Genomic DNA, 26,722 nt, shown 5'->3' on the forward strand with positions numbered 1-26,722 from the left:
CTAAGGGGAAAGCAGGAGACTTTAGCACAGTGCCTATTTTCTCTCTGCCATCTTGCTCACAAATACTTTTGCAGACATATTTGATACCCTTCATGTATTCTAAAATTCAGGCAAATTAGACTAATTGCTATTTCTCAAAATGGTTGAAATATTATCTATTTCTCTGTGTTCATTGACACTATTCCTATTCTTTCTGTTCCTATTTCCTCAGGTCAAGAACCCAATTAATCTGCAAAGTTCCATTTAGGTGCCCCTTTTCCTCTCCCAGGCATGCCTAGGCATCCCCTGAATTCCTTTCATATTTTATGCCTGTTTAAGGCATATTTGGTATTTTATCATAATATTCTATGCATGTCCCATATCTCCTAAGAAGATAGAAGTTTTTTTCAGAGAAGACAATAGCTTCAGATCATCACTGTATCACTTACAGCTTCTAGGAGAGCACCTCTTCCAAAGTAGGTATTCAACAAAATTTATTTAAATAAATGAAATGTATGAATAGATGAATGGATGGATGGATAGATTACTGAATAGATGGAAAGATCAATGGTTGGATGAATAATGAATGAAGAAAAAATCATTGATGGAAAACTTCCTAGGCATCTCTACTGGTTTCTGAAACAAAAAAAAATTGTTCCTACTTGTGATGATAACGTAACTGGTCTATTTTGTGTCTCTCTGTTGGTAATTTAATGATTAGACCTAAAGGACTAATTCTATTATTTTAAAAATCTCCTCTCTTCTATAGTGTGGATAAATAGCCAGCTGATCCAATCCTCAAGTCACTAATCCAAGAGTGCCCCCAGGCTCATCTCTCCAAACTCTTGTGCAGGTTTCTCTCTTGGCTCCATGGTGCAGTCTCACACCAAAGGCATCTGGATGTGTTGTGTTCCTCATCCAAAGAAACCAAATCATACCCTCATTCTCCTGGACATTGAGGGTCTGGGTAATATGGAGGAGGTAAGAAGGGAAAGCTTTGTTCATGATGGAAAATAAGGGAGCACATGATTATTACTATTACTATTACTATTATTATTATTATTATTATTATTTTTAGTCCTAGATCTCCAAAAATCCAAAGTAGCAAGATTTTCACCTAGTACACATGAACACTCATTTAGGTGCTGCATGGTAGTGTAACAGAGTCATATAATAAGGCCAGGAAATGTGATCTGACTTCTAGGATGACAACAAGAATGACTCATGGCTTTTTGTCCTGGCCGTGCTCCTGAGCAGCACCTTTGTCTACAACAGCATGAGCACCATCAACCAGCAGGCCATGGAGCAGCTGCAGTATCCTTCTGTGATTTGGGGGAAGAATAAATTGGGGAAGGGACTAGAGGAGGCTCTTCATTTTCCCCAGACTTTTCTCTGAAGCTCATGTTCTGTTATTCATTATCTAAGGGCAGTTATAAGTGTGTGTGTGTGTGTGTGTGTGTGTACATAATTACAAACATGTTTACATATATGTATGTGTGTATATATATATCAAAATCCATATATTTTAAGTTCTTAGAAATCACTTATGATTCATGATGTAAAAATAATCAATTGGTTCAGGGCCAAGGAGAAGTAAAAGATTTCAGAGAATTGAAGAAATTGTGGAGTAAGGACTGGCATCTTTTTCTGTCCTGTTTCCTTATTTAATTCCCCAGATTTGTGATTGAGCAGGCAGAAAGCATCCAAAGCAAATCTGCCCTGAACCCTGATAAGGTAGAAAATATCTCAGAATTTCCAAACATTTTTCCAAATTTTCGGGGGATTATGCAATATTTAATCTCAAAGCTAAAATTCAACACCTCTGGTAAGTACCTGGAGATGGCACTGAAGCCAAAGAAAGGTTACATGACTTGAGAGGTGGGCATTGATGTAGGGAGATGGGGAGTGGGGAGGATGAAACCACATCTAAAATTTATTTTATTCTCTGAATATTTTCTGCAGTTAATGTTCCATTACAATTTGAAGACAAGCAAAGTTATTACATTTTGGTTGAAGTCTAGAACACTGGCTTCAGTGAAAAATAACCTCCTCTTCAATCATTGGAATAAGTCCTTCATCATCACTGTCATCATCATCATATTCATCATTGTCATTAATAAATTTTTATGAAGCATCTTCATTTTGCTAAGCATTGGATATACAAAGAAAAGAGGAGAGAGAAAAGTCCATACCACCCAGTAGCTCACATTCTTTTTTTTTCAAAAAGATTTTATTTGAGTTTTACAATTTTTCCCCTAATCTTGCTTCCCTCCCCCCGCCATAGAATGTAGTCTGTTAGTCTTTACATTGCTCCCATGGTATACATTGATCCAAGTTGAATGTGATGAGAGAGAAATCACATCCTTAAGGGAAAAAATGAAGCATAAGAGATAGCAAAATTATAATAAGATAAGGTTTTTTTTAATTAAAGGTAATAGACTTTGGTCTTTGGTCTTTGTTCAAACTCCATAATTCTTTCTCTGAATACAGAAGGTATTCTCCATCACAGATATCCCAAAATTGTGCCTGTTTGTTGCACTGATGGAATGAGCAAATCCATCAGGGTTGATCATCACTCCCATGTTGCTGTTAGAGCATACAATGTTTTTCTGGTTCTGCTCATCTCACTCAGCATCAGTTCATGCAAATCCCTCCAGGCTTCCCTGAATTCCCCTCCCTCCTGGTTTCTGATAGAACAATAGAGTTCCATGACATACGTATACCACAATTGTCAAGCCATTCCCCATTTGATTGACATTCACTTAATTTCCAATTGTTTGTCACCACTAATAGGGCTGCTATGAATATTTTTGTACAAGTGATGTTTTTACCCTTTTTCATAATTTCTTCAGGGTATAGACCCAGTAGTGGTATTGCTGCATCAAAGGGTGTGCACATTTTTGTTGCCTTTGGGTGTAATTCCAAATTGCTCTCCAGAGAGATGAGTTCACTGCTCCACCAACAACAAATTAGTGTCCCAGATTTCCTACATCCCTTCCAACAATGATCCTTGTCCTTTCTGGCCATAATGGCCAGTCTGAGAGGTGTGAGGTGGTACCTCAGGGATATTTTAATTTGCATTTCTCTAATAAGTAATGGTTTAGAGCAATTTTTCATGTGACTATGGATTACTTTGATTTCCTTAGCTGTAAGTTGCCTTTGCATATCCTTTGACGATTTGTCAATTGGGGAATGGCAAGTGCTCACATTCTAAACGACTAGACACAAATGCATTTATTTTAGTCCAAATATTGGTCCCTAAATATAATTTTGGAAAGGGGACATAATTTTACAGAGCATGTCTGAAGTCCAGGTTTTATTCTGTATTAGAAGACTCATCCTTATCTTCCTTCAGGTAAACCTGTTAAGATGCCAGCCCCATTGTGTCTAATTGAGAACTCAAAAGGACAATTGAAAGTGAACCAGAAAGCTCTGGAGATTCTTTCCTCAATAACCAATCCTGTGGTGGTGGTAGCTATTGTGGGCCTGTATCGTACTGGAAAGTCCTACCTGATGAATAAACTGGCAGGGAAAAAATCAGGTATGTGCAATCAGCCAAGTAATGGTGTGTATGGTTAGTCCTTGAAGATATAAATGCCTATTATTAATTTTGGTGATGTCTCTTTAGCAAGGAAGGATATCAACATTTTACAGATGAAGAAACTGAGGCATAAGATTCTTGCCAATAGTCACACAGCTAATAAACTTTAGAGATGGGATTTGAAGCCAATTCCTTCCCGTTTTGAGGTCTCATACCCTCCCACCACACTGATATAGTTTCTGCATTGAACAAGACTTAAGAATTCCTTTGGAAATAGGGTAATTGTTAATAGTGATTTGTATAAATATTCTAATGAATTTTATGATTAAAACTATGTGGTACTGAGAGAAAAGCAGAGGGAGTCAAAGAATCTGGGCTTAGGACCAAATACTCAAATATACTAATTTAAGTAATTAAATTGAGCACATCACTTTGTCTGTCTGACTTCATCTGTGAAACAAAAGAGCAAAATTAGATGATCTCCAAATTTCCTTCAGGCTTCAATTCATTTAATCTTCAAAGACCAGTTTTGGTGCCTCTCTTCCTCCCAAGATCTCAATCCAAGGTCCTTAAAGCAAGAAATAATATCCTCTCCTGAATTCCTTTTGAATTTTTGCCTACCTAAGGAACATTTGTTTCTTTATTATAGTTTTCTATGCATGTCTTAGATCTCCTAAGAAGATGGAAATTCTTCAGGGAAGAGATCAGGTCCTGTTTTCATTGTTTCACTCATAGCTTCTAGAATAGCACCTTGCCCAAAGTAGGTGTTCAATAAAAGTGAGTTAAACAAATGAAATGTATGAATATATAGATTGATGAATGAATGAAAATGAAATCACTGAAGGAAAATTTCCTAGGCATCTAAACTGCTTTATGAAGCAATGATCTTGCAGGTGGTTGATGGTTCCCATGTTTGTCCATTTTCAAAGAAAACCAAAATATCAGGGAGCTAATGTGATCACAAGCACATAAATTGAAATAGAGTGAGGGGCTGCTGTGCTATGTCACCAGCTTCACTTTTTCCTTCAGAGTCATCTAGATCCAGTGGGAAAATAGAAAGCAGGATGATTGGAGACAGCCTTGGATACAGGACAATCAGGGTTGGTTGGCTGGATCAAGGTCACACAGCTAGTATGTGACAAGTGTCTGATGCTGGATTCAATCACCTGTCCTCTTAAATCCACAGTCAGTACTCTGTCCATTGCACTGTCCAGCTACCCATGCAGTTGGTCTATTTGGTATCTCTCTGGTGTAATTTAAAAATTAGACTTAAAGGACTGATTCTTTTTTTAATTATTATTTAAAGAAATGGGGTTAAGTGATTTACAAAAGGTCCAACAGTGATGCAATTATTAAGTGTCTGAGGCCGCATTTGAACTCAGATTCTCCTAACTCCAGGGCAGGTGCTCTATCCATTGTGCCACCTGGCTGCCCCAAAAGACTGATTCTATGATATGTAATCTCCTTTTTCACTATGAGAAAATAGTCGATATTTTTTCTAGTGAATGATTAACATTGCCCAACAATACTAATCCCTAAAACACAATCAATGCAGGCTCATCTCTCCAAACTCTTGTGCAGGTTTCTCCCTTGGCTCCACAGTGCAGTCTCACACGAAGGGTATCTGGATGTGGTGTGTTCCTCATCCCAAGAAACCGAATCACACCCTTGTTCTCCTGGACACTGAGGGGCTAGGCGATGTGGAGAAGGTAAGAAAGGAAGTTGTTGTTCATGACTGAAAGTGAGGGAGAGAATGTTAGTATTATTATAGGTCTTAGGTTTCCAAAAACTCAAGAGAGTTGGTTTTTCACCTAGTAAACGGGTATGATAATCTACGAGCTGCCATGGTGGTAGAAATGACTAGGAAATGTGATCTGACTTCTAGGGCGACAACAGCAATGACTCATGGATCTTTGCCCTGGCTGTGCTCTTGAGCAGTACCTTTGTCTACAATAGCATGGGCACCATCAATCAGCAGGCCATAGACCAGCTGTAGTATCCTTTCAGTGATTCAAGGGAAGTGTACAGTTGGGGAAGGGACTAGAGGAAGGTCTCTATTTTCCTCAGACATTTCTCTGAAGTCCATGTTCTGTTCTTCATGGTCTAAAGATAGGCAAAAATTTGTGAGAACATATTTTTGTGTCTGTGGGTTTATGTGTATATGTGTGTGAATACAAGTTATAGAGAAATTACTCATTTCATGATGAAAAAATAGTCAGTTAATCCAAGTCAAAGGAAAGTAAATGACTTCAGATAATTGAAGGAATTGTGGATGGTGCTTTTTTTTTGGCCATGTTTCCTTATTTAATTCCCCAGTTATGTGACTAAGTTGACAGATCACATCAGGAGCAAATCTGCCCCCAAAACTGATATGGAAGAAAACTCCTCAGAATCTGTGAGTTTCTTTCCAGATTTTGTGTGGACTGTGCGTGATTTCACCTTGGAATTGGAAATGAATGGGAAACCTATCACCTCTGATGAGTACCTGGAGACAGCACTGAAGCTTAAGCAAGGTTAGGGCTTGAGAACTGGGCATTGGTGTGGGAAGTAAAGCAAGGTGGGAAAGGGAAATCTTCAAAATTTGCTTTATGTTCTTAATATATATTTCTCTAGTTATGGCTCCTTACTTATTTGGAGATAAAGAAAGTTATTCCAAATTGACTGAAATCTAGACTATTGGATTCAGTGAAAAACTAAATACCTCTTCTACTGTTGGAAGAAGTCCTTGATCTTTTTTCACTGTCTAGATTTTCTTCATCCTAATCATCAGTGGTATCAACCAGATTTTATTAAACATCTATATCAGACTAAGCATAGTGCTAAGTACTATATATATATATATATATATATATATATATATATATAGTACTATATATATATATAGTACTATATATATATATATATATATATATATATATATATTTATATACACACAAAGAAGAAGGAAGCCTTCCCAACCTTCAAGTAAAAATGGACATAATTTTAGAGACTGTGTCTGAATCTCAGGCTTTATCCTATATTATAAAACTCCTCTTTCCTTTCCATCAGGTAAACCCGAGGAAGTTAAAATATTTAATGACCCTCGTGAGTCTATCTGCCAGTTGTTCCCCAAGAGGAAATGTTTTGTCTTCAGCCAACCTGCACAGAGAAAGAAGCTTTCCCAGCTTGAGAAGCTTCATGACAGTGAACTGGATCCTGAGTTTGTGGAACAAGCTCAACATTTCTGCTCCTATATTTTCCTGCATTCCAATGTGAAAACTTTGCAAGGAGGCATCACAGTCAATGGACCCTGTGAGTTTTTTTCTCCCTCCTAACTACTGTTATTGCTCTTTTCTTCCACTGTAAGGAAAGAGAAGGAAGTGTAAGAGTCAGCCCTCCTATGAGTGGCCATGGTTACTAGAGATAATTTAGTTAGTACACAACAAATTCCTTCCCAGGTTCCTGTCCATAGTCTTTCATCAATCTTATCACTTGTTCCTACATCAGGAATTCTGCATAATTTTAAATACATTTCCTGAAAGATAATAAAAAGTTATAGCTAGAAAAACTTTACATGAAAATCATCAGCACCACCTACTATGCAGAAGACAAATGAGGTTATCAAGAGAATGGTCAGACCTAACCTATTTAGAAATGAAGCTGTTGCTTTATACATTCTATCCATTCTTTTTATTGCCATTTGGGACATTTCTTCCTCTCATGTTAAAAAAAAATTGTGAAAGTTTCATAGAGTCATTAGGTATTAGAACTGAAAAGGGCTATTCTGCAAACTTTCCATACTCTAGGTATAGTGCTTCTTCAATGGAGTAACAGTAAAGATAAGCAAGAATAAAAATATAATGAAAACTCAAGTGTACCATTCATTCTTTAGCACAATAGATTCTGATTCTTCTCCTAATGGTTCTCTCTCTTCCATTTTTACTGCCTTGATAGGTCTAGAATACCTGGTTCTGAGCTATGTCAATGCAATCCACAGTGGAGATATGCCCCGTATGGAGGATGCAATCTGGGGAGTGGTTCAATTAAAGAACTCAGCTGCAGTTCAAAGGGCCCTTACACACTATGAAGACATGATGAAACAAAGAGTCCAGTTCCCCACAGAAACTCTTACAGAGTTGTTGGACATACACGCCACCTGTGAGAAGGAAGCCATTGAAATCTTCCACAAGGATTCTTTTGAAGATGTGGATCAGGAATTCCAAAAACTATTGATGGTACTTTTGTTACTCCTATTCTTGGGAAAGGAGATCTACATGAGGGAGGGCAGAGTTGGAAAAGACATTGAGACTCTTCCAGACAGCAATAGCTTACCAAACTCTAATTCATGGTCTTCTCTCAGTCATGTGACACTGAAAGACCATTTGCAGTCTTCTTTAAGTCAAAGAGTCTCATGGCAAATGACTTGTGAAAGATATTAGTTGGCTAAGATTTTATAATATACTTTTTATTAATTTTGAGAAATTGAAGATTACCCATGAATTAGTTTGAAGAATTGAAAATTCTGTTCAGGGCTGGTGCTCTATTCCCCAAGCCCACTAGCCACCCCCATTCTGATATTTCTAATATATAATCCCAATTGTACCTTGTACATCTGTTTTTCTTTATTTTTCTTTAAAGAGCCAGTTAGAAGCCAAACGACTTGCCTTTTATAAGCAAAACATGATTGAGTCTGAAAAAAGATGCAGAGCTTTAATTCAGGACATTTTTAGCCCTCTGGAGGAAGCAGTGAACAATGGGACCTTCTTTAAACCAGGTGGCTATGGTCTGTTTCTTCAGATGATTAAGGAGCTGAAAGAGAAGTACCACCAGCAGCCCAGGAAAGGCATACAGGTGAAACATTAATTGATTCAGGCTAAGGATGGAGAGGGAACTTTAAGAGTCGATTTGAAGCCCTGAGGTGAATGATGGTAATGGCAAATCAAATCACCCATTGTCAAGGCCAGTGTTCTGTGTACAGTCAACCTTTGACTTTATCACGACTTTATTTCCTTTTTTCAAATTCCCTGTCTTCCCATTGCCAGGCTGAGGAAGTTCTACAGGAATACCTGAAGTCGAAGGAAGATGTAGTTGATGCAATTCTACAGGCAGACCAGTCACTTTCAGCAAAAGAAAAAGATATTGAAGGTGAGCAGTCCATGACTATGACCCTGGATCATTTGGTAAGTCCTCCACTAATTGCATTAAAGCAACGTGAGTATCAGTATCCAGAAAGAGCTCTTTCTTGGTATCAAAATTTTCTCTGTCTGTAGGTATGTCTGTTCACCTGTTTGTTGGTCACTGTCTTGGAGAATGTCCCTAATTAACACCACAAAGTTAAATCATTAAAACTGAGATAAATCAGAGCAGAATGCCTCCATGGGCACCAGTAGTCCTTCAACTCTCTTTAATTTTTCCCCAATTTTTCATCATCCTTAGTGGAGCATCTGAAAGTTCAGGCTGCAGAGGCTGCTGCAAAGCTGTTGAATGAAATACAAGAGATTCAAGAGATGATGGAGCAAAGGGGCCACCTATTTCTATTCTATCATACAAGGATGGAAATAAAAAGGAAACTTTTGCTAGTAGAACAAAAGAATGCCCAGGCTCTGAAACTCAAGGTATGTAATCCATTAGTTCAGACAGATGAAGTAGTTTCTCATCTTTTAATATGTGGCATTAAAAATTGTTCAAAGAAGTATAAAAATAAAAGGGATCTCAGAGAAAATCTCAACCATTCTGTCTCATCTGAGTTGACTTGTGACCATGGTCTCGTATTAATCCTCCATAAAGGAGTCAACTCAGCAAGCTAGTTATCTTCCCATACTTTTCTTGAGAAAAAAAGCCAGTAAGGGCCTATATGAAGTGTCTATTGATAATTGCTCATTCTTGCTTCATGATCTTTCCAAATGCACTTTCTCTCATTAATAGCATCCCTCATCCTGATTTTCTTGAGCAAATCATTATTGGTAATGTACCTACTCATATCCATCATGTGCTTCTCCATTTCCCTTTGGGTGATCTCAACTCTTCCAACATCTAGATCAACTAATGAAACAATTAAATTTAGATTTCATAAACTACTGTTTCACTTTTTCCTTCAATAGCATTATCATTCTATTTTTGTAAGAAATAAGACTTTTTACTTCAAAATCATCAGGTCATTCCTATATCATTTTAAATACTATTTTATCTAAAAGATTTTTTTTTATTCTGCTTAATATCTTTTAAAAATTATAATATACTTTTTATCTCATCTTAAATATTTCTATTCCTCTTACAAAAGATCAAATTCCTACTTCACAATCTATGTAACAATATGCTTAAAGTATCCTATTACTATTGTTGAGAAATGCTTGTTTTAATGGACTAGGAACACTCACTAGACCATATTTGGTCTCCCTAGACCAGACACTCCCCAGAGGGTATCTGACTGTGATATATACATTCCTCATCCTGAGAAACCAAGTCACAATCTTGTTCTCCTGGACAGTGAGTGGCTGGGTGATATGGAAAAACGAAGAAGGAAAGATGGTATTTATGGTGGAAAATGAAGGAGAGTATGTTGGCATTACTATAGGACAAAGGTCAGCAAAAGCCTAGGGGAACTGGATTTTCACCTGGTACAGAGGTATACTAATCTAGGAGCTGCCATGGGAGTCAAAAAGTATCATGTAATAAGATCAAGGAATGTGATCTGACTTGTAGGGTGACAACACAGATGACACATGGATCTCTGCCTGGATTGTGCTCCTGAGAAGTATTTTTAATTACAACAGCATGGGCAACATCAACCAGGAGGCCACAGACCAACTGAAGTATCCTTTCTGTGATTTGGGGGAAGAGTACAGTTGGGGAAGGGACTAGAGGATTATCTTCACTTTCCTTGGACATCTCTCTGAAGCCCATGTTCTGTTTCTCATGATCTAAGGACAGGTGTTAGTGTCTGTGTACACATGTTTGTGAGTATGTATATATGAATCACAAGTTATAGAGAAATTGCTTATACTTTATGCCAAAAATATAATCAGATTATTCAAGACCAAGGGGAATTAAAAGACTTCAAAGAATTGAAGGAATTGTGGAACAGGAGCTATTGCTTTTCTTTGCCATATTTCCTTAATTAATTCCCCAGCTTTTTGACTAAACTGATAGACAAGCTCATAAGCAGATCTGCTCCCAACATGGATGAAGTAGAAAACTCCTCAGAATTCGTGAGCTTCTTCCCAAATTTCGTGTGGACAGTGCACGGTTTTACCTTGGAGTTGGAAGTTGGTGGGAAATCCATCACCTCTGATGTGTTCCTAGAGATGGCACTGAAACCCAAGAAAGGTCCCCAGGGTTTGAGAGTTGGACATTTATGTGGGCAGTAAAAGAAGAGGGAGGGGGAAACTTTTTCCAGAATTTATTTTATTTTCTGTATACATACTTCTCTAGTCATAAATCCTTGCATCAAATATGACTTCAGGGAAAAACTAAAGGCTATTTTCATTTCATTTTATAATTGTTATCATCATTATCATCATTAATTACCATGAAGAGTCTTTTATTAAGCATTTTGATTGTATCAAGCACAGGAGTAAACACTGGATATACAAAGAAGTGGGGGGGGATCAGTTCCTATCTTCAGTACCTCATATTCCAATGTGGGAGTCAAAAAATATAGAGGGAGAGAGTGCAAAAGACCTAGGCACAAACACATCATTTCAGCCCAAATACAGGTTCCTGAAAGGGTACATAATGTTAGAACCCGTGTCTGAAGTTCAAGCTTTATTCTGTATTACAAGATTTCTTCTTTCCTTCCATCAGGTAAACCTGAGAAAGTTAAAATGTTCAACCAACCTCGTCAGTGTATCCGCCAGTTATTCCCCAAAAGGAAATGCTTTATCTTCAACCTACCTATGCACCAAAAGAAGCTTTCCCAGCTTGAGAACTTTCATGATGGTGACCTGGATCCTCGATTTGTGGAACAAGTGGAAAGTTTCTGCTCCTATATCTTCCACCATTCCAATGTAAAAACTCTCCAGGGAGGCATCACAGTCAATGGACCCCGTAAGTCCTTTCCGCCCCGAGTCATTCTTCCAAGATTTTTCTTAGGCTATTTGTAGAGGAACAGGAGAGGGAAATATAAGAGAGAACACTCTAAGGAGAGCCCCTGATAACTAGATATAGTGTAGTGAATACATTACAAAGTCCATTCTAAGTTCCCTTCCGCTGTCTCTTAATATTATTAAAATTTTATGTTCCAATATCAGAAAGTCTATTATAAGGCTAAATAATTTTCCTAAAAGAAAATAAGAAGTTAGAACCAGAAAAGCCCACATGAAAATCTTCAGTACCACACCCCATGCCCAATCCTTCACCAATGTTGCAGTAATTAAGATAATGAAATGTTTATACCTATCATTTAAGTTTCTTGCTTCTGACCATTCTCAAAAGAGAGAAGATAATTGGGGTCATTAAGAGAATGACCAGAGCTACCTTGTTTGAGAATGAGGCAGTTCCTTTATCTATTCTCTCCATTGCTTCTCATTATTACCATTGGGGACTCCTCTTCCTCTCAAAGGAAAAGTTTGCTGTGAAGCTTTCAAAGAATCATAAAATGTTAGAATTGAAAAGGGTTAATTTGAAAACTTTACATACACCATGTCTAATATTTTCCCAATGGCGCAATAATTAAGATATAATGTAAAGTGAAGCATATATACTAATTCGTTATTATGATTGATTCTGAGTCTTCTGATGGATTTGACCTCTCCCTTTTTTGGTTTCACTATAGGTCTAGAATATTTAGTCCTGACCTATCTCGAGGCCATAACCAGCGGAGATATGCCTTGTATGGAGAATGCAATCTTGGGACTGGTTCAATTAGAGAACTCAGCTGCAGTTCAAAGGGCCCTTATACTATATGAAGGGATGATGAAACAAAGGGTCCAGTTTCCCACAGAGACCCTTAAGGAGTTATTGGAAATACATGCCACCTGTGAAAGAGAAGCCATTGGAGTCTTCTTGAGGGATTCTTTCAAAGATGTGAACCAGAAATTTCAGAAGGAACTGACGGTAATTTGGCTGCTCCTCTTCATGGGAGAGGAGGGTCCACATGAAGAAGGGCAGTTCCAGAAAGGAAAATGAAGTTCTTCTTAAGAAAACTAGCCTACAAGAGTCTAAGGTTGTGGTGTTCAGTTAATCGTGTGCCCCAGAAAATTCATTTGTACTCCTTTAAGTTAAAGAGTCTTATGGCAGATGTTTTATAAAAGATGCTGATTAACTATGATACTGTAATACATTTATTATTAATTTTGAGAAATTGAAGATTAGAAACAATTAATATGAAGAACTGAGGATTGTGATCTAAGGCAAAGATGTGGGAAAGGGACTTTAGGAAATTGCATATTATGGAACCTGTTTTGCCCTTTTCCCATAATCTTTAAGATCTCAAAATAGATCCACCAGAGGATTCTGTAAAAATCAGTCGAGTATAAGGGTTGGAATATCTCTGAAATGCATATGTGGGAGGGAAGGCAAGTTTTTTTTTTAAGAATTCATTTCTAGAAATTCTGATACTTCGGATAAGTTCTTCCAACTTTACCTTTTACACTTCTTTTCCTTTATATTTCTCTAAAGAGCCAGCTAGAAGCTAAGCTAGATGACTTTTGTAACCAGAACCAGACCGAGTCTGTACAACGGTGCAGAGCTTTACTTCAGGATATTTTCAGTCCTCTGGAAGAAGCTGTGAAGAAGGGAGCCTTCTCTAAACCAGGGGGCTATCATCTCTTTCTGCAGAAGAAGAAAGAGCTGAAACAGAAGTACTACCAGCAGCCCAGGAAGGGGATACAGGTGAACTCTCCCATGAGCAATTGATTCTGACTAGGGGTGGAGAGGGATCTTCAAGAGCCATTTCCAAGCTCCAAGGTGAATGACAACAATGGCAAGTAGAATGGACCACTGTCAAGACCAGTGTTATGTGAACAGTCAATTTGTGACTTTATCCCAACAGTTTTATTTCCTCTTTATAGTTCACATTCTTTGCATTTTCAGTCTGAAGAGACTCTGCAGGACTACCTGAAGTCCAAGAAAGATGAAGCTGAAGCAATACTGCAGGCAGACCCATCACTCTCTGCAAAGGAAAAGGAAATTGAAGGTTAGAAGTCCATGAACTTGGTTCTAGATTATCGGGAAGGCCTCCACAGACTACTTTAATGTGACTTGGCCATTAGTATACAGAAAGAGTTCTTTCTTCTTACCAAAACATTCTCTGGCATATATGTTCACTTGATTGTTGGTTACTGTCTTGGAAAATCAATGCCAAGAAGTTAAATTATTTAAAATGAGAGAAATCATAGCAGAATGACTAGAAGAATCAGTGGTCCTTCATTCATTTTCCCCTATTTTTCATCAACCACAGTGGAGCATCTAAAAGCTCAGGCTGCAGAGGTTGCTGTATTGCAGTTAGAGGAAAGACAAAAGAAGAACCTGGAGATGATGGAGCAGAAAGAAAAAAGCTATCAGGAGCATGTAAAACAAATGACTGGAATGATGGAATTAGAAAGGAAACTGTGGATAGCAGAGCAAGAGAGAGTCCAGGCTCTGAAGCTCAAGGTATGTAATCTGTGTGTTCTTGTAGATGAAATAGTTTCTAATCTTTAAAATTCATCAGTAACAAAGGGTTCAAGGAATTTAGGATTGAAGGGACCTCAGAGATAATCTAAATCATTCCCTCTCCTCTGAAGTCACTCTTGTCCAGTGTCTCATAGAAATCCTTCATAGAGCAGCTACCCAACATGCTGGCTGCCTTCCTGGAGGTTTCTTGACAAAAAAATCCCAAGAGAGTATGGGAATTGCCTGTTGATAATTGTTCACTCTTGCAGCATGATCTTTTCAAATCATACTTCTCTGATTAATAACAATTCTTTCTCTGATTTCCTTGAGCAAATCGCTATGGGTAATGTACCTACACATGTCCATCAAGTGCTTCTCCTTTGGCCTATAGGTGATTCTCAACTCTTCCAATGCCTAGATCAACTGATGAAACAAATTAAGCTTAGATGTCATAAACTACAGGTTTAACTTATCCTATTATATTGTCATTACTCCATTTTTGTAAAAAATAAGAATTTTTATTTCAGAATCTCCAGTTTGATAATTTTAAAATATAATTTTATGTACAGGATTATTTTTTATTTTGCTTAGTTTGTTTTTTAAATTTTCAGCACTTAAATCATCTTAAATTGTTTCTATTTCTATTATAGAAGTTCAAATGCTCTACTTTATAGCACAGGTAACAACATGATTACTATTCTACTCTTTTTGTTGAGATTTGATTGGTTTATGGAACAGGAACTCTCCCTAGACAATGTGTGGTCTCCCAGACTTCCCCCAGACTTTTATTAAAGAAATTGTTTGAGGTCTTTTTGGGTTTTGAATGCCATTTTCTATATCTAGATAAAAGTTAAATTTTCCCTTCAAATTATTTCCCTTCAAGAGTAAAATACACATACTTTATATAATATATAGAGTATATATAATATATAGTTTATTAGTATATAAATATATATAAAGTTTATATAAATAGATATGTTATTTTTTCAGTGTAATTATTTCTCTTCAAGCCATGTTTGCATAGAGTATAGATCTTTACAATATAAATATATTATACAGTTGTATTTATAGAAATGGAAATATATATACACATATACATAATTTATTCTTGAAGGGCAAAGAATTACATCAGAAAATTTAAAATTACCAGACTTTGATCATATGCACATATGTACACGTGCATGTGTGTGGGTGTATGTCTATACAAAACAGATCATACTATTTCTTTTTTCTGGCATGGCTGAGAACTCTGGGAAAGGCATACCATTATTTTGTCCCTTAGGTAATTTCAATTTTCTTTCACCTCACTTTAATCATTGCCTTTATTACTCTGAAATTTCACAATGGTATCTCATGATGGATGGAATTTCTGATTTCTTCTTGCTGAAACCCTTTGAATTCTTTCCACTCGTGTGCCATGCTCAGCTCTGATCCACTCTGGGAAATCTTTCCTACTTTCAAATGTCTTCAGTATGAAGTAGGATTTTTGTTTTCATCAATACCTTCCAGAGTCCCTACAATTAATCTAATGTTTGAACTTCTTTAGCTCTCTTCCATTGCCGCCCTGATTTTCTCAATATTGGTTTTGGTTTGGGGAATATCTGGGATTGTTCTCCAGTGTCTTTTTATTCTTTTTGTTTTGTTCCACTCTCCCATTATGTCTTCCTCTGCCTCTTCCCTGGTTCTTTTTTCGCTCCTTGGGGTTTCTTTAGAGCACCAATTATATACATTTTTTCTCTCATCTGTGGTGCTGATTGCTTTCTTTTTCCTGTCTTCTCTCACTCTGAATCCTAAAGCCAATACCACACACTGACCACATGGCTGTGGAAAATCCCCATCATCTCATAATCTCCCCATATCTTAGTTTCCTCATCTAGAAAATGGGCATGTCATTTCATGCAACTTCACTGAGGTGTGGGGAGAAAAATGCTCTGCAAACCTCCAAGTTCTATGCAAATGGTAGTTAATATGTGATACTATAGAACTTATTAATTTTTTGGCGTTTTTATTTGACTTGTTCTCCATATGTCAGATAAAATTTGCTTTTATCTCCTTGTACTTCTAAGAATATTTTTTAACCACCTTGAGAGACAGATAATTCTGGATTTAAAGCTGCCTCCCTCTCTTCCAGAGGCAGAAGGCGGCACAGGTGCTGGTATCTACCCTGTGCTCTGTTCTATGTCAGCAGCTCCTGCCAGAGACCCCAGACCTGTTAGCTATTGCAGATGCAGGTGTGGACTCTTAGTCTACACTTCTGGAGAGGCCTCTCAGGTGAGGGCCTTCCACTGCCTCCTCACATTCCACCTACCCTCAGTACCCTGGGGAAACTTGTGGCAGATGCTTTCACTCTGGCCAGTTCCCCAGGTCTTTTCTCTCAAGTTCACAGTCTGGCATACACTTTCCACAGGTCATTCTGAGGATCTGGAGAGGTTTACTTGAATATCTGAACAATATTCTCCGAGTTCTATGTGGTATCTTTTGTTTTCATGATCTTGAATCCTATTTGTTTCTCTTCAGGAACAGAGACAGTTACTAAAAGAAGAATTCAAAAAAGAAGCTGAGCAACTTCAAGAGGAAATCAATTATCTGACATCTGAAATGGATAAACCCAAAGAAGAGGAGAGCTGTATTCTATTATGAAGACTGAGACCTTCTCCCTCTTGTAAACACCCAAATTAACTTGAAGGAGTGTGTTCAAGGTTCCATTTATTTGTGAAGTGGTACTGTGAGGGCTATTAAAAATTCAAGGCTTACAAGTCTAAGAGTGCGATTTACCCCCCACCCCAACCCAAGGTCCTGCAATGATTTTAAAATAGGGGAAAAGTGTGCAACTTTACCTTTGCATTTGATTCCTATATAGACTGGCTTTGTCATCTCTTCTCTTTTTTGTTTTTCTTGAATTAAGTAGGGTTCTTGGTATTTATATGAATACACCATTATAAATTGTAAAACTGTAAGAAACCTTAAAAAGTAGGATTAAAATAATATAACAGAAAAATATAGATTAAACATAAAATTTTATTATCTGGGACTTGCCAATAAATCTATAGGTGAGGATCATCCACAATGATCTTACAGAACTTGGAAAGAAATCAGACTTTTAATATAGAATCAAAGAATAGAGAAAATCATTAACATCTTTAGTGGCCTAAACCATATCAACCTTATTATCTGAAATTCTGGTGGTCTGCACATCCTGCCCATTGTCCCCTTAACCTTGTATTTAACTAAAGGGGAGTCTTTCATTTTCATTTTCATTTTCTGCCCAAGTCTTCATTTTTAACTAGAGACCTATATGAAGTTGAATCTTCTCTGAAGACAATTAATTTTTTATTACAATGCTGTCTTGAGGAATTATTCATTCATACCATATAGAGCTATATTCAGAAATATAGCAATTTCTTATGAATAATAACACATTTGTGTCAAATGAATGTCAGAAGGTTCATTTATTTCAAGGTAAGAGAATGATGGCTGGGAAGATGAATTAGACTTATCCACTTGGATTCTTCTCTTGATTTGGGGAGGAAGAAGGAGCTGGAGGTGGAGAGGAGGAGGAGCCTCCAGGCAAGATCACTCCCAGCTCCTCTATTCCTGTGAATCTGCTTTACCCATTTGTGGGGGATAGGGAAAGATCCAGGGGGCAGTCTCTCACTCCCACCACAAATCTCCTGGCTTTTCCTTTGTCCACTGTGATATGGATTCAGTTTTATTCATCCTTCCTTTCTGAAGTTATAATAATGAGCACAAATACAAGCTCTATTGGTAATCCTGAACCCCTACCTGGAGGTTCCATCAATTAAGTCTATTTCTCTCTTTAGCTCAGGGATTCCTAATTTTTTGTACTTCATGAATTTCTTTGACAATCTGTCCAAAATCTACGGATGCCTCAGAATAATGCTTTTAAATGCATAAATGCATATATGTGCATGTACAATTGAATTTTTAAAAACCAGGCAAACTCTGCTTCAAATGCTGCTTGAGTGTCCTTGAGACAAGTCATCTTAGGTACTGGACATCATGTTTCTCATGTTTAAAATGAGAGCGCTAGTCATTATGGTCTTCAATGCCCCTCACATTTCAGGGAGTCTGTGTACTTGAGTGTGAACATGCCTACAATTATACACCACAGATGCATGCACATATCCACACATAAATGTATGTTTATATGCAAATTCAGGAAGCTGTTGTTGTTCAGTCTTTTCAGTTTTGTACAGTTCCTCATGACCCCATTTGAAGTTTTCTTGGGGAAAAATACTGGAGAGTTTTGCCATTTCCTTCTGCAGGTCATTTGCAGATGAGAAAACAGAGGCAAACAAGGGGAAGTGACTTGACTGGAGTCTCACCACTAGGTCGTGTCTAAGGTCAGATTTGAACTCAGGAAGAGGAGTCCTCCTGACTCTGAGCCTGGCCCTCTATCTGTTATCCCATGACTTCCTCTTTTCTGCTATATATTAAGTTACTGCCAGCAGAAAAGAGGCTTTGCTAATGGTCACTTTTTTTTACTGCCAACAGCCAGTGACCCTTCCCTGATGGTTGGAGGATATAGTTCTTCTACCTAAAAATATTCATGTGAAGTCATGGACTTTGCTTCTCCTGTAGATATAAAGCATGTGAAGGTTGTTTGGGGACTTGGTATTAGAAAATACTCCTGTTGGAACCTGCACATGCAGTGATTCTTTACGTTCTTGCCTCATTTCTCAGACAGTATGTTTTAGTCTGTTTTAGTCTCTCATTCTGGATTTAGGGAGTGAGGAGTAGCAAGAGTTCCCTGCTACAGAGGCTTTTTATCTATAAACTAACAGAAGCATTTCAAAAAGCCTTAGAAAGAAGAGAGGAGAAAAGCAGGAAGAGCAAAGAAGGAATTAAATGAAAAAGGAAACTTGTAGAGCATTCCTGAAGAGTTAGACTTGAAGCCTTGAAAAATAGCTAAGGGTTCTTTTCTTTTTTTAAACTTTAAAGTTTATTTCAAACATTCCATTTAATTTTTTCTTCTAATCAATGTGATTGTGTATTGTACCCATTTTACAGATTAAAGAACTAAGATTGAGAAGTTGGGTGATTTGTCCAGGTTCACATATCTAGGCATTATTTTCACTTTTTCTCTTGAAACTTTTTCCTTGGAGCTTGAAAGTTTGTTTCAAGATTAAAACACAATGAGGATTTCTGGTCAAGATGGTGGACAGAAACCCAGAGGGAAATCTGCTCCTGATCTTAATCAAGGTTCTTAACAGGTTTTGGAGTGACAGAACACACAAAAGATCAGAGTGAAGCATGCTCCAAGTTTGTCATGAGGGAGAATGGGGGAGGGAAGGGCAAAGAGCAGAAACCCAGTGCAAGGGGGAGGCATGAGGCAGGGGACTAACTTGAGATCCTTGTTGGTGGGAGTGGAGGGTTTGGAGTTATGACTTGCCTAAAGGGTGGGCTGCTCCAGGGGGCTGGCAAAGCTCCAGTGCTGAGGCCCAGAACCCACACTCAGTTCATGTGCCTGGTTGGTCTGGATGGCCTGACCCTGATAATGAGCCTCTGGCATTCCTAGGCAGGAGGAGGGCTTGGTGACATTGTGTAAACAATACAGAGAAGGCCCCAGATGTTCCCACATTTCCCAATTGCCCCCCCCCCCCCAGGAGACTGAGTTTACCCTTGATGATGGTGGGTCCAGAGAGAGAGTCCTTGGTATTTCCAATCTTTTCAGACTACCCCAGTGATTGGTCTGCCTGTGGATAACACCAAGATAGCCTCAGGCATTCCCACTGTAGGGAACAGGCTGCCCCAGGAGGTCCCAACACCAACAGCCCAAGATAGCTAGCAATTCTCTAGCGCTCTCACCACCAAAGGATAGTAAGCAATCTCCCCAACACAAGAACCTTGGGATAGATAACAAATCTCAACATTAACAGGAAAAGTCAGAGAAAAACAGGATCCATTGAAAGGTTACTTGGAGATAAAGATGGGCAAAACAAAAGTTCAGAAAAGGAGAGCAGAAGAATATGAAGCCTAGAAGAACTTAGAACTCAGATAGGATTTTTTTAAATCAAATGGAAAAATGAGAAAAGAAATGCAAGAAAATTTTAATTCTTTGCAACAAAAATTGAGATAAGAAAATAAATCCTTTAAAAATATATTAGGGCAGTTGGAAAAAAGGTAGCAGTTGTTTTAAAAATAGAATTGACCAGAGACAACAAAGGATAGTGTCTTAGGATCCCTCATAAAATTTATAAGCTAAGGACACTAACTAAATTTTCGAGAGACAGAACCCACAGAGGGACCCAGTGAGGCTGTTCTCCTACTCAAGGTAACCTGGAAAAGAGCAGAAAGGCTCTGTTCCCCAGGGTCAGAGGGGCGGCCCTTCGGAGGGGTGGCCAGCCAGAGTGAAAGGACTCCAGCCTCCCGGAGGCAGCCCCAGGGTGCTAGGAGCCCCAGCTCACAGCAGCGGGGGAGTCTCCTGAGATACACCCCATGGAGTAACGAGCACAAAGCAGGGGAACAGCAGGGGACCTCTGCCAGAACGAGCACGTGGAGCCCAGTCCTCAGAGCACACAGTGAGCAGAGTGGCCACCACAGCCCAGATCCAGAAACAGAAACAGGCAAAGCTGGTGAGCAGGAGCCCCCAGGGCATAAGCCCATTGAGTTGAGGGAGGGGAGTGAAGAGAGAGATTGCAGAGCTCTGTCCTCTGCCCCTGGAACAGGACTCTGGGGCTCTGACCACATTCAGATCCTAATTGCAGTCTAGCAGGGCCACCCCACCTCAGCCCATGGCAGAGGGGAGCTCATATGGTCATTCACAGACCAGGAGGGAGGACAGAGCTTCACACACTGAGACCCTTGTGGGAGTGTCCCAAAATCTCAGGAAGCACCCCAAAACCAGGCTCAGGCTGGGAAAATGAGCAAGCAGAGAAAAAAGAGGAACACCATTGAGAAATATTTTGCACATGAGCCCAAGAAGGATCAAAATACTCAGTCTGAAGATGAGGAAGCACAAGCTCCTGCATCTAAAGACTCCTAGAAAAACAGAAATTGGGCTCAGGTTCAGACAGAGCTCAAAAAATACTTTGAAAATCAAATGAGGGAGTTGGAAGAAAAACTGGGAAAAGAAATGAGAGAGATGCAGGAAAACATGAAAATGAAGTCAGCAGCTTAGTCAAGGAAATCCAAAAAAAATGCTGAAGAAAATAGCATGCTAAAAACCAGCTTAGGTCAAATGGATAAAACAGTACAAAAAGTTATTGAGGAGAAGAATGCCTTAAAAAGCCAAATTGGCCAGATGGAAAAAGAGATAAGAAAACTCTCTGAGGAGAAGAAATCCTTCAGACAAAGAAGAGAATTCAGGGAGATTGATGAATTTACCAGAAATCAGTAATCAATACTTCAAAAACCAAAAAAAAAATGAAAAATTAGAAGAAAATGTAAAATATCTTATTGAAAATACAACTGATATGGAAAACAGCCTTAAAAAAGATAATTTAAAAATTATTGGAATACCTGAAAGTCATGATCAGGAAAAGAAGCTTGACATCATTTTCAATGAATTGCTACAGGAAAATTGCCCTGATATTCTAGAAGCAGAGGGCAAAATAGAAATGGAGAGAATCCACCGATCCCCCTGAGAAAGAGATCCCAAAAAACCAACCCCTAGGAATATTATAGCCAAGTTCCAGAACTCCCAAGTCAAAGAGAAAATATTACAAGCAGCCAGAAGGACACAGTTCAACTATTATGGAGCTGCAGTCAGGATCACACAGGACTTAGCAGCAACTACACTTCAAGCTCATAGGGCTTGGAATATAATATACCAGAAGGCAAAAGAGCTTAGAATGCAACCAAGAATCAACTACCCAGCAAGGCTGAATATCCTCTTACAGGGAAAAAGATGGACTTTCAATGAACCAGAGGAATTTCAAATGTTCCTTTTGGAACGGCCAGAGCTGAACAGAAGGTTTAATCTTCAGATACAGGACTCAGGTGAAGCACGGAGATTGGAGGAGAGGGGGGAAATATGAGGGACTTAATGAGAATGAACTGCATGTATTCCTGCATAGAAAAGTGACACTGATAATAGTCATATGAACCTTCTCAGTTAGTAGAGCAGGTAGAGGGAGGTTTTATAGTTGAAGCACAGGAGAAAGCTGAATTTGAACAGAAAATATGGTATAAAATTGGAGTCAATAGAAAAAAAGGGGAATGTAATGGGAGAAAGAAAAAGGAGAGGGGGAATAGGCCAAGATATTTCATATAATAAGATTTTTTTTAAAATTACAATGAGCTATTGCAATGATATGGAAGGGGGGAGGCAAAGGGAAATGAGGGAACCTCTCCTCTCATCAGAAGTGGCTAGGAGAGGAAACAGCATATATATTCAATGGGATATAGGCATCTGGAGTAAGAAGGAGTGGGGAGCAGGGGGAAGGCTGGGGATCTGAATGAAGGAGGAGAGTATGGACCATGGGGGGAGAGTGGTGAGATATAACACATTTTCTTTTTCACTTCTTGCAAGGGGCTGGGATTGGATGGCGTATCCTGTACCATAGGACCAGGTAGATGCTGGGTCTAAGGGGTGGTGTGGAGGCTCAGGGCTTCTTGGCCCCAGGACCAGGGATCTGTCTGCTGCACCACTCTGCTACCCTACAGCAGAGTCAGAGTGAAAGGAGAGAGAAAATATAGTACATGGTAGTGGAGAAATACGGAAGGAGGGAGTTGCGATCAGCAATGGCAACTGTGGAAAAATATGAAAGTAACTTTTGCGATGGACTTATCATAAAGAATGTGATCCATCCATGACAGAGTTGTTGGTGTTGGAACAAAGACTCAAGCACATTTTTTATTATTATTATTTGGGGGGGTTGCAGGGCAAATGGGGATGGGTGGCCTGCCTGGAGAAGCATAGCAGGATGATTGTTGGTTGTCTGAGGCCGGATTTGGACCCGGGTGCTCCTGGCTTAAGGGCCAATGCTCTGTTTGCCACCCAGCCACCCCTACTACTAATACTATTTTATTTTATTTTGGGTCTTTTTTTCTTTTTTCTTTTTTGGTTTTTACAGGGCAGTGGGGTTCAGGTGGCTTGCATGTCACTAGGCTGGGGGATGGTTGGGCCTACGGGGACGGATGTGGGCTCGGGTGCTCATGGCTCCAGGGCTGGTGCTCCATCCATTGCGCCACCTGGCCATACCTACAATTATTACTATTATTCTTTTAATTTTAATTTTTTTTCTCTCCCCTTTACTTTATTGCTCAAGCAAGTCTATATTTATGGGGGGAGGGGGTATTTTGTTTACTCTTAAACAAGAATGTTTTATTAATGCAAAAAAAACTTATTTGTACAAAATGAGAATAACTATTAAAAAAATAGAATTGACCAAATGGACAGGGAGATGCAAGAGTTGAAGGAAGAAAATACTTCCTTGAAAAATAGATTAGGAATAATGGAAACTAAGAATTTAATGAGAAACCTGTTAAATAAAATTAAAAAATTAAAAATAGAACAAAAAAGTAAAATACCTCATTGGTAAACAGTTGAACTGGGCAATGGAGGATAATAAATGGAGAGAGAATTTCTGATTGATATTTTATTTTTTCCAATTACGTGGAAAGATTTTTCAACATTCATCCACTCACATTATTTATAAATTATACACTTTTCTTGCACTCTCCCTCCCCCTCCAGCCCCTCAGTCTAGTGAATGTTGTGCACATACATTTGTGTTTAACATGTTTACATAGTAATCATTTTGTATTTAAGGTATTAGGACTAAGGAAAAAGAAAGAAAACCATGGGATATGAAGGGAAAATATGCGACAAATTTTTAAAAGGTGAACAGCGGATTCATTTGGATTTTGTGTGTGTGTTTTAATCTGGGTGTGGATGGGGTTGTCCATAACAGATCTCCCAGAGTTATCCTAGCTCCCCAGACCACTGAGAGGAGCTGAATCCATATAATCCATATATTTGATCAATTCACAATGTTGCTAATATGTACTATATTCTCTTGGTTCAGCATCAATTTATGTAATTCTTTCCATGCTCAGCAGACATAATTTGATATTAATTATACTACCTGAAAGCCAGGATTGAAAAAGAGCCTGGTTTTCATTCTTCAGTAAATCCTCATGAACTGCCCTGATATCTGGAACCAGAAGGTAAAATAGTCATTGAAGGAATCCAATCATCACCAAGTGAAAAGGGATCTCAAAATGAAAATGCCAAGGAATATTGCAGCCAAACTATAGAATGATCAGAATAAGGAGAAAATTCTCCAAGTGTCCAGAAAGAAGCAATTCAAATACTAAAGAGACATGGTGAGGATTACATAGGATCTGGCTGCATCCAAATTAAAGGACTGAAAGTCTTGGAATATGATATAACAGAGGTTACAGGACTTGGAATAAAACCAAGAATCACCTACCCACCAAATTGTGCATATCTTTTCAGGGGAAAAGATGGACATTTAATGAAATGGGTAACTTTCAAACTTTCCTGATGAAAAGACCGGAGCAAACAGAACCAGAAATCTCATCTTCAAATAGGAGACACAAGAGATACATGAAAAGATAAATGGGAAAAAGGAAAAGACTGCTACTCAATAAGGTTAAACTGCTTACAAGCCTACATGGGATGAAAATTCTCAAAACTCTTAGAAACTGTAATTCTATTAGAGAGAGCATGCTGAGGTTGAAAGTATGAACATAACTTGATTTTGATAGAATGTTTTAAAAAATTGAGACATTCAAAAGGGGAGGGGATTTTATTGAGATTGAGAGAAAGGGCAGACAAAATAGGGTAAATTACATCACATGCAGAGGCACAAAATTCCTATTTCAGCACAGAGATAGAAGAGAGGGGGTGAGAACTCCTTGAATACTACTCTCATTGAATTTAGCTTAAAGTGGGAATAACACATACACTCAATTGGGTTTAGAAATTTATCTTAGCACTCAAGTATTAGGAGGGGAAGAGAAGGAGGAATTAGATGGGATGGAAAGATGAAGAGGAAAGGGAAAGAGGGAAGAAAAGGGAGGGTGACTGATAGAAGGGGGGCCGATTGAGGGAGGAGGTACTTAGAAGAAAAGCATTAGTGAAGAGGTTAGCGTGAAGGGAGGAGGAAAAAAGAACAAATGGAGGGGAGATAACATGGAAAGTAATAAAGACAATAATAATAACTGTGAATGTGGATTGGATGATTTATCCCATAAAATGGAAACAGATAGCAGAATGGAATAAAAAACCATAATTCTACAATATGCTGCTTATAAGAAACATATTTGAAGCAGGGTAAATGACTGATGCAGATTATTTATGCTTCAAATGAAGTGAAAAAAAGCAGGGGTAATAATTCTTATTTCAGAGAAAGCAATTTTAAAAACAAATCTCACTAAAAGGGATAAGGAAGGAAACCATATCTGCTCAAAAGGTACCAAAGATGATGAAATAATTTAATATTCAATATGGATGCATCAAACAGTATAGCATCCAAATTCTTAGAGGAGATGCAAAATGAGTTACAGGATGACACAGAAAGCAAATTTCTACTGGTGGGGTACCTCAACCTATGTCTCTCAGAATTAGATAAATCTAATCAAAAATAAACAAGAAAAAAGTTAAGGAGATAAAATAAGGTGTAAAAAAGTTAGATGTGATAGCTATATGGGGAAAATTGAATGACAATAAAAAGGAATAAACCATTATTCCTGCAGTACAAGGCACTGAATCAAAAACTGAATGTGTATTAGGGAACTAAAATTTCATAATCAAATGAAGAAAGGTAGAAATATTTTTTAACATCTAAATTGAACTTTTTTCTTTTTCTTGTTTCTCTTTTCTTTTTTTTAAATAAAAGAAAGATTTTATTTGTTTTGAGTTTTACAGTTTTTACCCTACTCTTGCTCTCTCTCCCACCCACCACAGAAGGCAGGCTGTTGCTCTTTAATTTGTTTACATGGGTATACATTGATCTATATTGAATGTGACGAGAGAGAAATCATACTCTTAACAAAGAAAAATGAAGTATAAGAGATAACAAAATTACATAATAAGAAATGTGTTTTTTTTTTTTAAATTAAAAGGTAAAAGTCTTTGGTGTTGTTGAAACGCCACAATTCGTGCTCTGAATACAGATGATATTTTCCATCGCAGATACCCCAAAATTGCATCTGATTGTTGAACTGATGGAATGAGCAAGTCCACTAAGTTTAATCATCACACCATGTTGCTTGTCAGGGTATACAATGTCCTTCTGGTTCTGCTCATCTCGCTCAGCATCAGTCCATGCAAATTTTTTCAGGTTTCTCTGAATTCCCATCCCTCCCGGTTTCTAATAGAACATTAGTGTTTCATGACATACATATAGCACAGTTGATTAAGCCATTCTACAATTGAAGGACATTCACATAATTTTCAATTCTTTGCTACCACAAACAGGGCTGCTATGAATATTTTTGTAAAAGTGAAATTTTTACCCTTTTTCATAATCTCTTCAGGGTATAGACCCAGTAGTGGTATTGCTGGACCAAATGGTATACACATCTTCATTGCCCTTTGGGCATAATTCCAAATTGCTCTCCAGAAAGTTTGGATGGGGTCACAGCTCCATCATTAATGTATTAGTGTCCCAGATTTCCCACATGCCTTTCAAGATTG

General features: G+C 38.2%; 1 protein-coding gene across 7 annotated transcripts in view; it reads left to right on the forward strand.

Annotated features, from left to right (window-relative positions):
* The window catches only part of LOC141512630 (guanylate-binding protein 7-like), a 32,086-nt gene extending 12,929 nt beyond the window's left edge, over positions 1 to 19,157 (forward strand). Inside the window, exons 2-22 of one of the 7 annotated variants that reach the window (XM_074221723.1) lie at positions 212 to 455; positions 749 to 960; positions 1,184 to 1,293; positions 1,656 to 1,804; positions 3,335 to 3,520; positions 5,102 to 5,229; positions 5,406 to 5,515; positions 5,837 to 6,033; positions 6,569 to 6,811; positions 7,454 to 7,734; positions 8,138 to 8,350; positions 8,542 to 8,644; positions 8,936 to 9,114; positions 10,202 to 10,311; positions 10,629 to 10,834; positions 11,303 to 11,545; positions 12,273 to 12,553; positions 13,118 to 13,330; positions 13,532 to 13,634; positions 13,899 to 14,092; positions 16,610 to 19,157. In XM_074221723.1, the coding sequence (XP_074077824.1) occupies positions 850 to 960; positions 1,184 to 1,293; positions 1,656 to 1,804; positions 3,335 to 3,520; positions 5,102 to 5,229; positions 5,406 to 5,515; positions 5,837 to 6,033; positions 6,569 to 6,811; positions 7,454 to 7,734; positions 8,138 to 8,350; positions 8,542 to 8,644; positions 8,936 to 9,114; positions 10,202 to 10,311; positions 10,629 to 10,834; positions 11,303 to 11,545; positions 12,273 to 12,553; positions 13,118 to 13,330; positions 13,532 to 13,634; positions 13,899 to 14,092; positions 16,610 to 16,732 (3,483 nt within the window). In that variant the 5' untranslated portion in view covers positions 212 to 455; positions 749 to 849 and the 3' untranslated portion in view covers positions 16,733 to 19,157. The other 6 variants (XM_074221724.1, XM_074221721.1, XM_074221722.1 and 3 more) reach the window with 6 other exon arrangements.
* Positions 19,158 to 26,722: the final 7,565 nt, after the last annotated feature.

This window comes from Macrotis lagotis, chromosome 2 (assembly GCF_037893015.1).
Source record: "Macrotis lagotis isolate mMagLag1 chromosome 2, bilby.v1.9.chrom.fasta, whole genome shotgun sequence".
In the NCBI taxonomy this organism is placed as follows: Eukaryota; Metazoa; Chordata; class Mammalia; order Peramelemorphia; family Peramelidae; genus Macrotis; species Macrotis lagotis.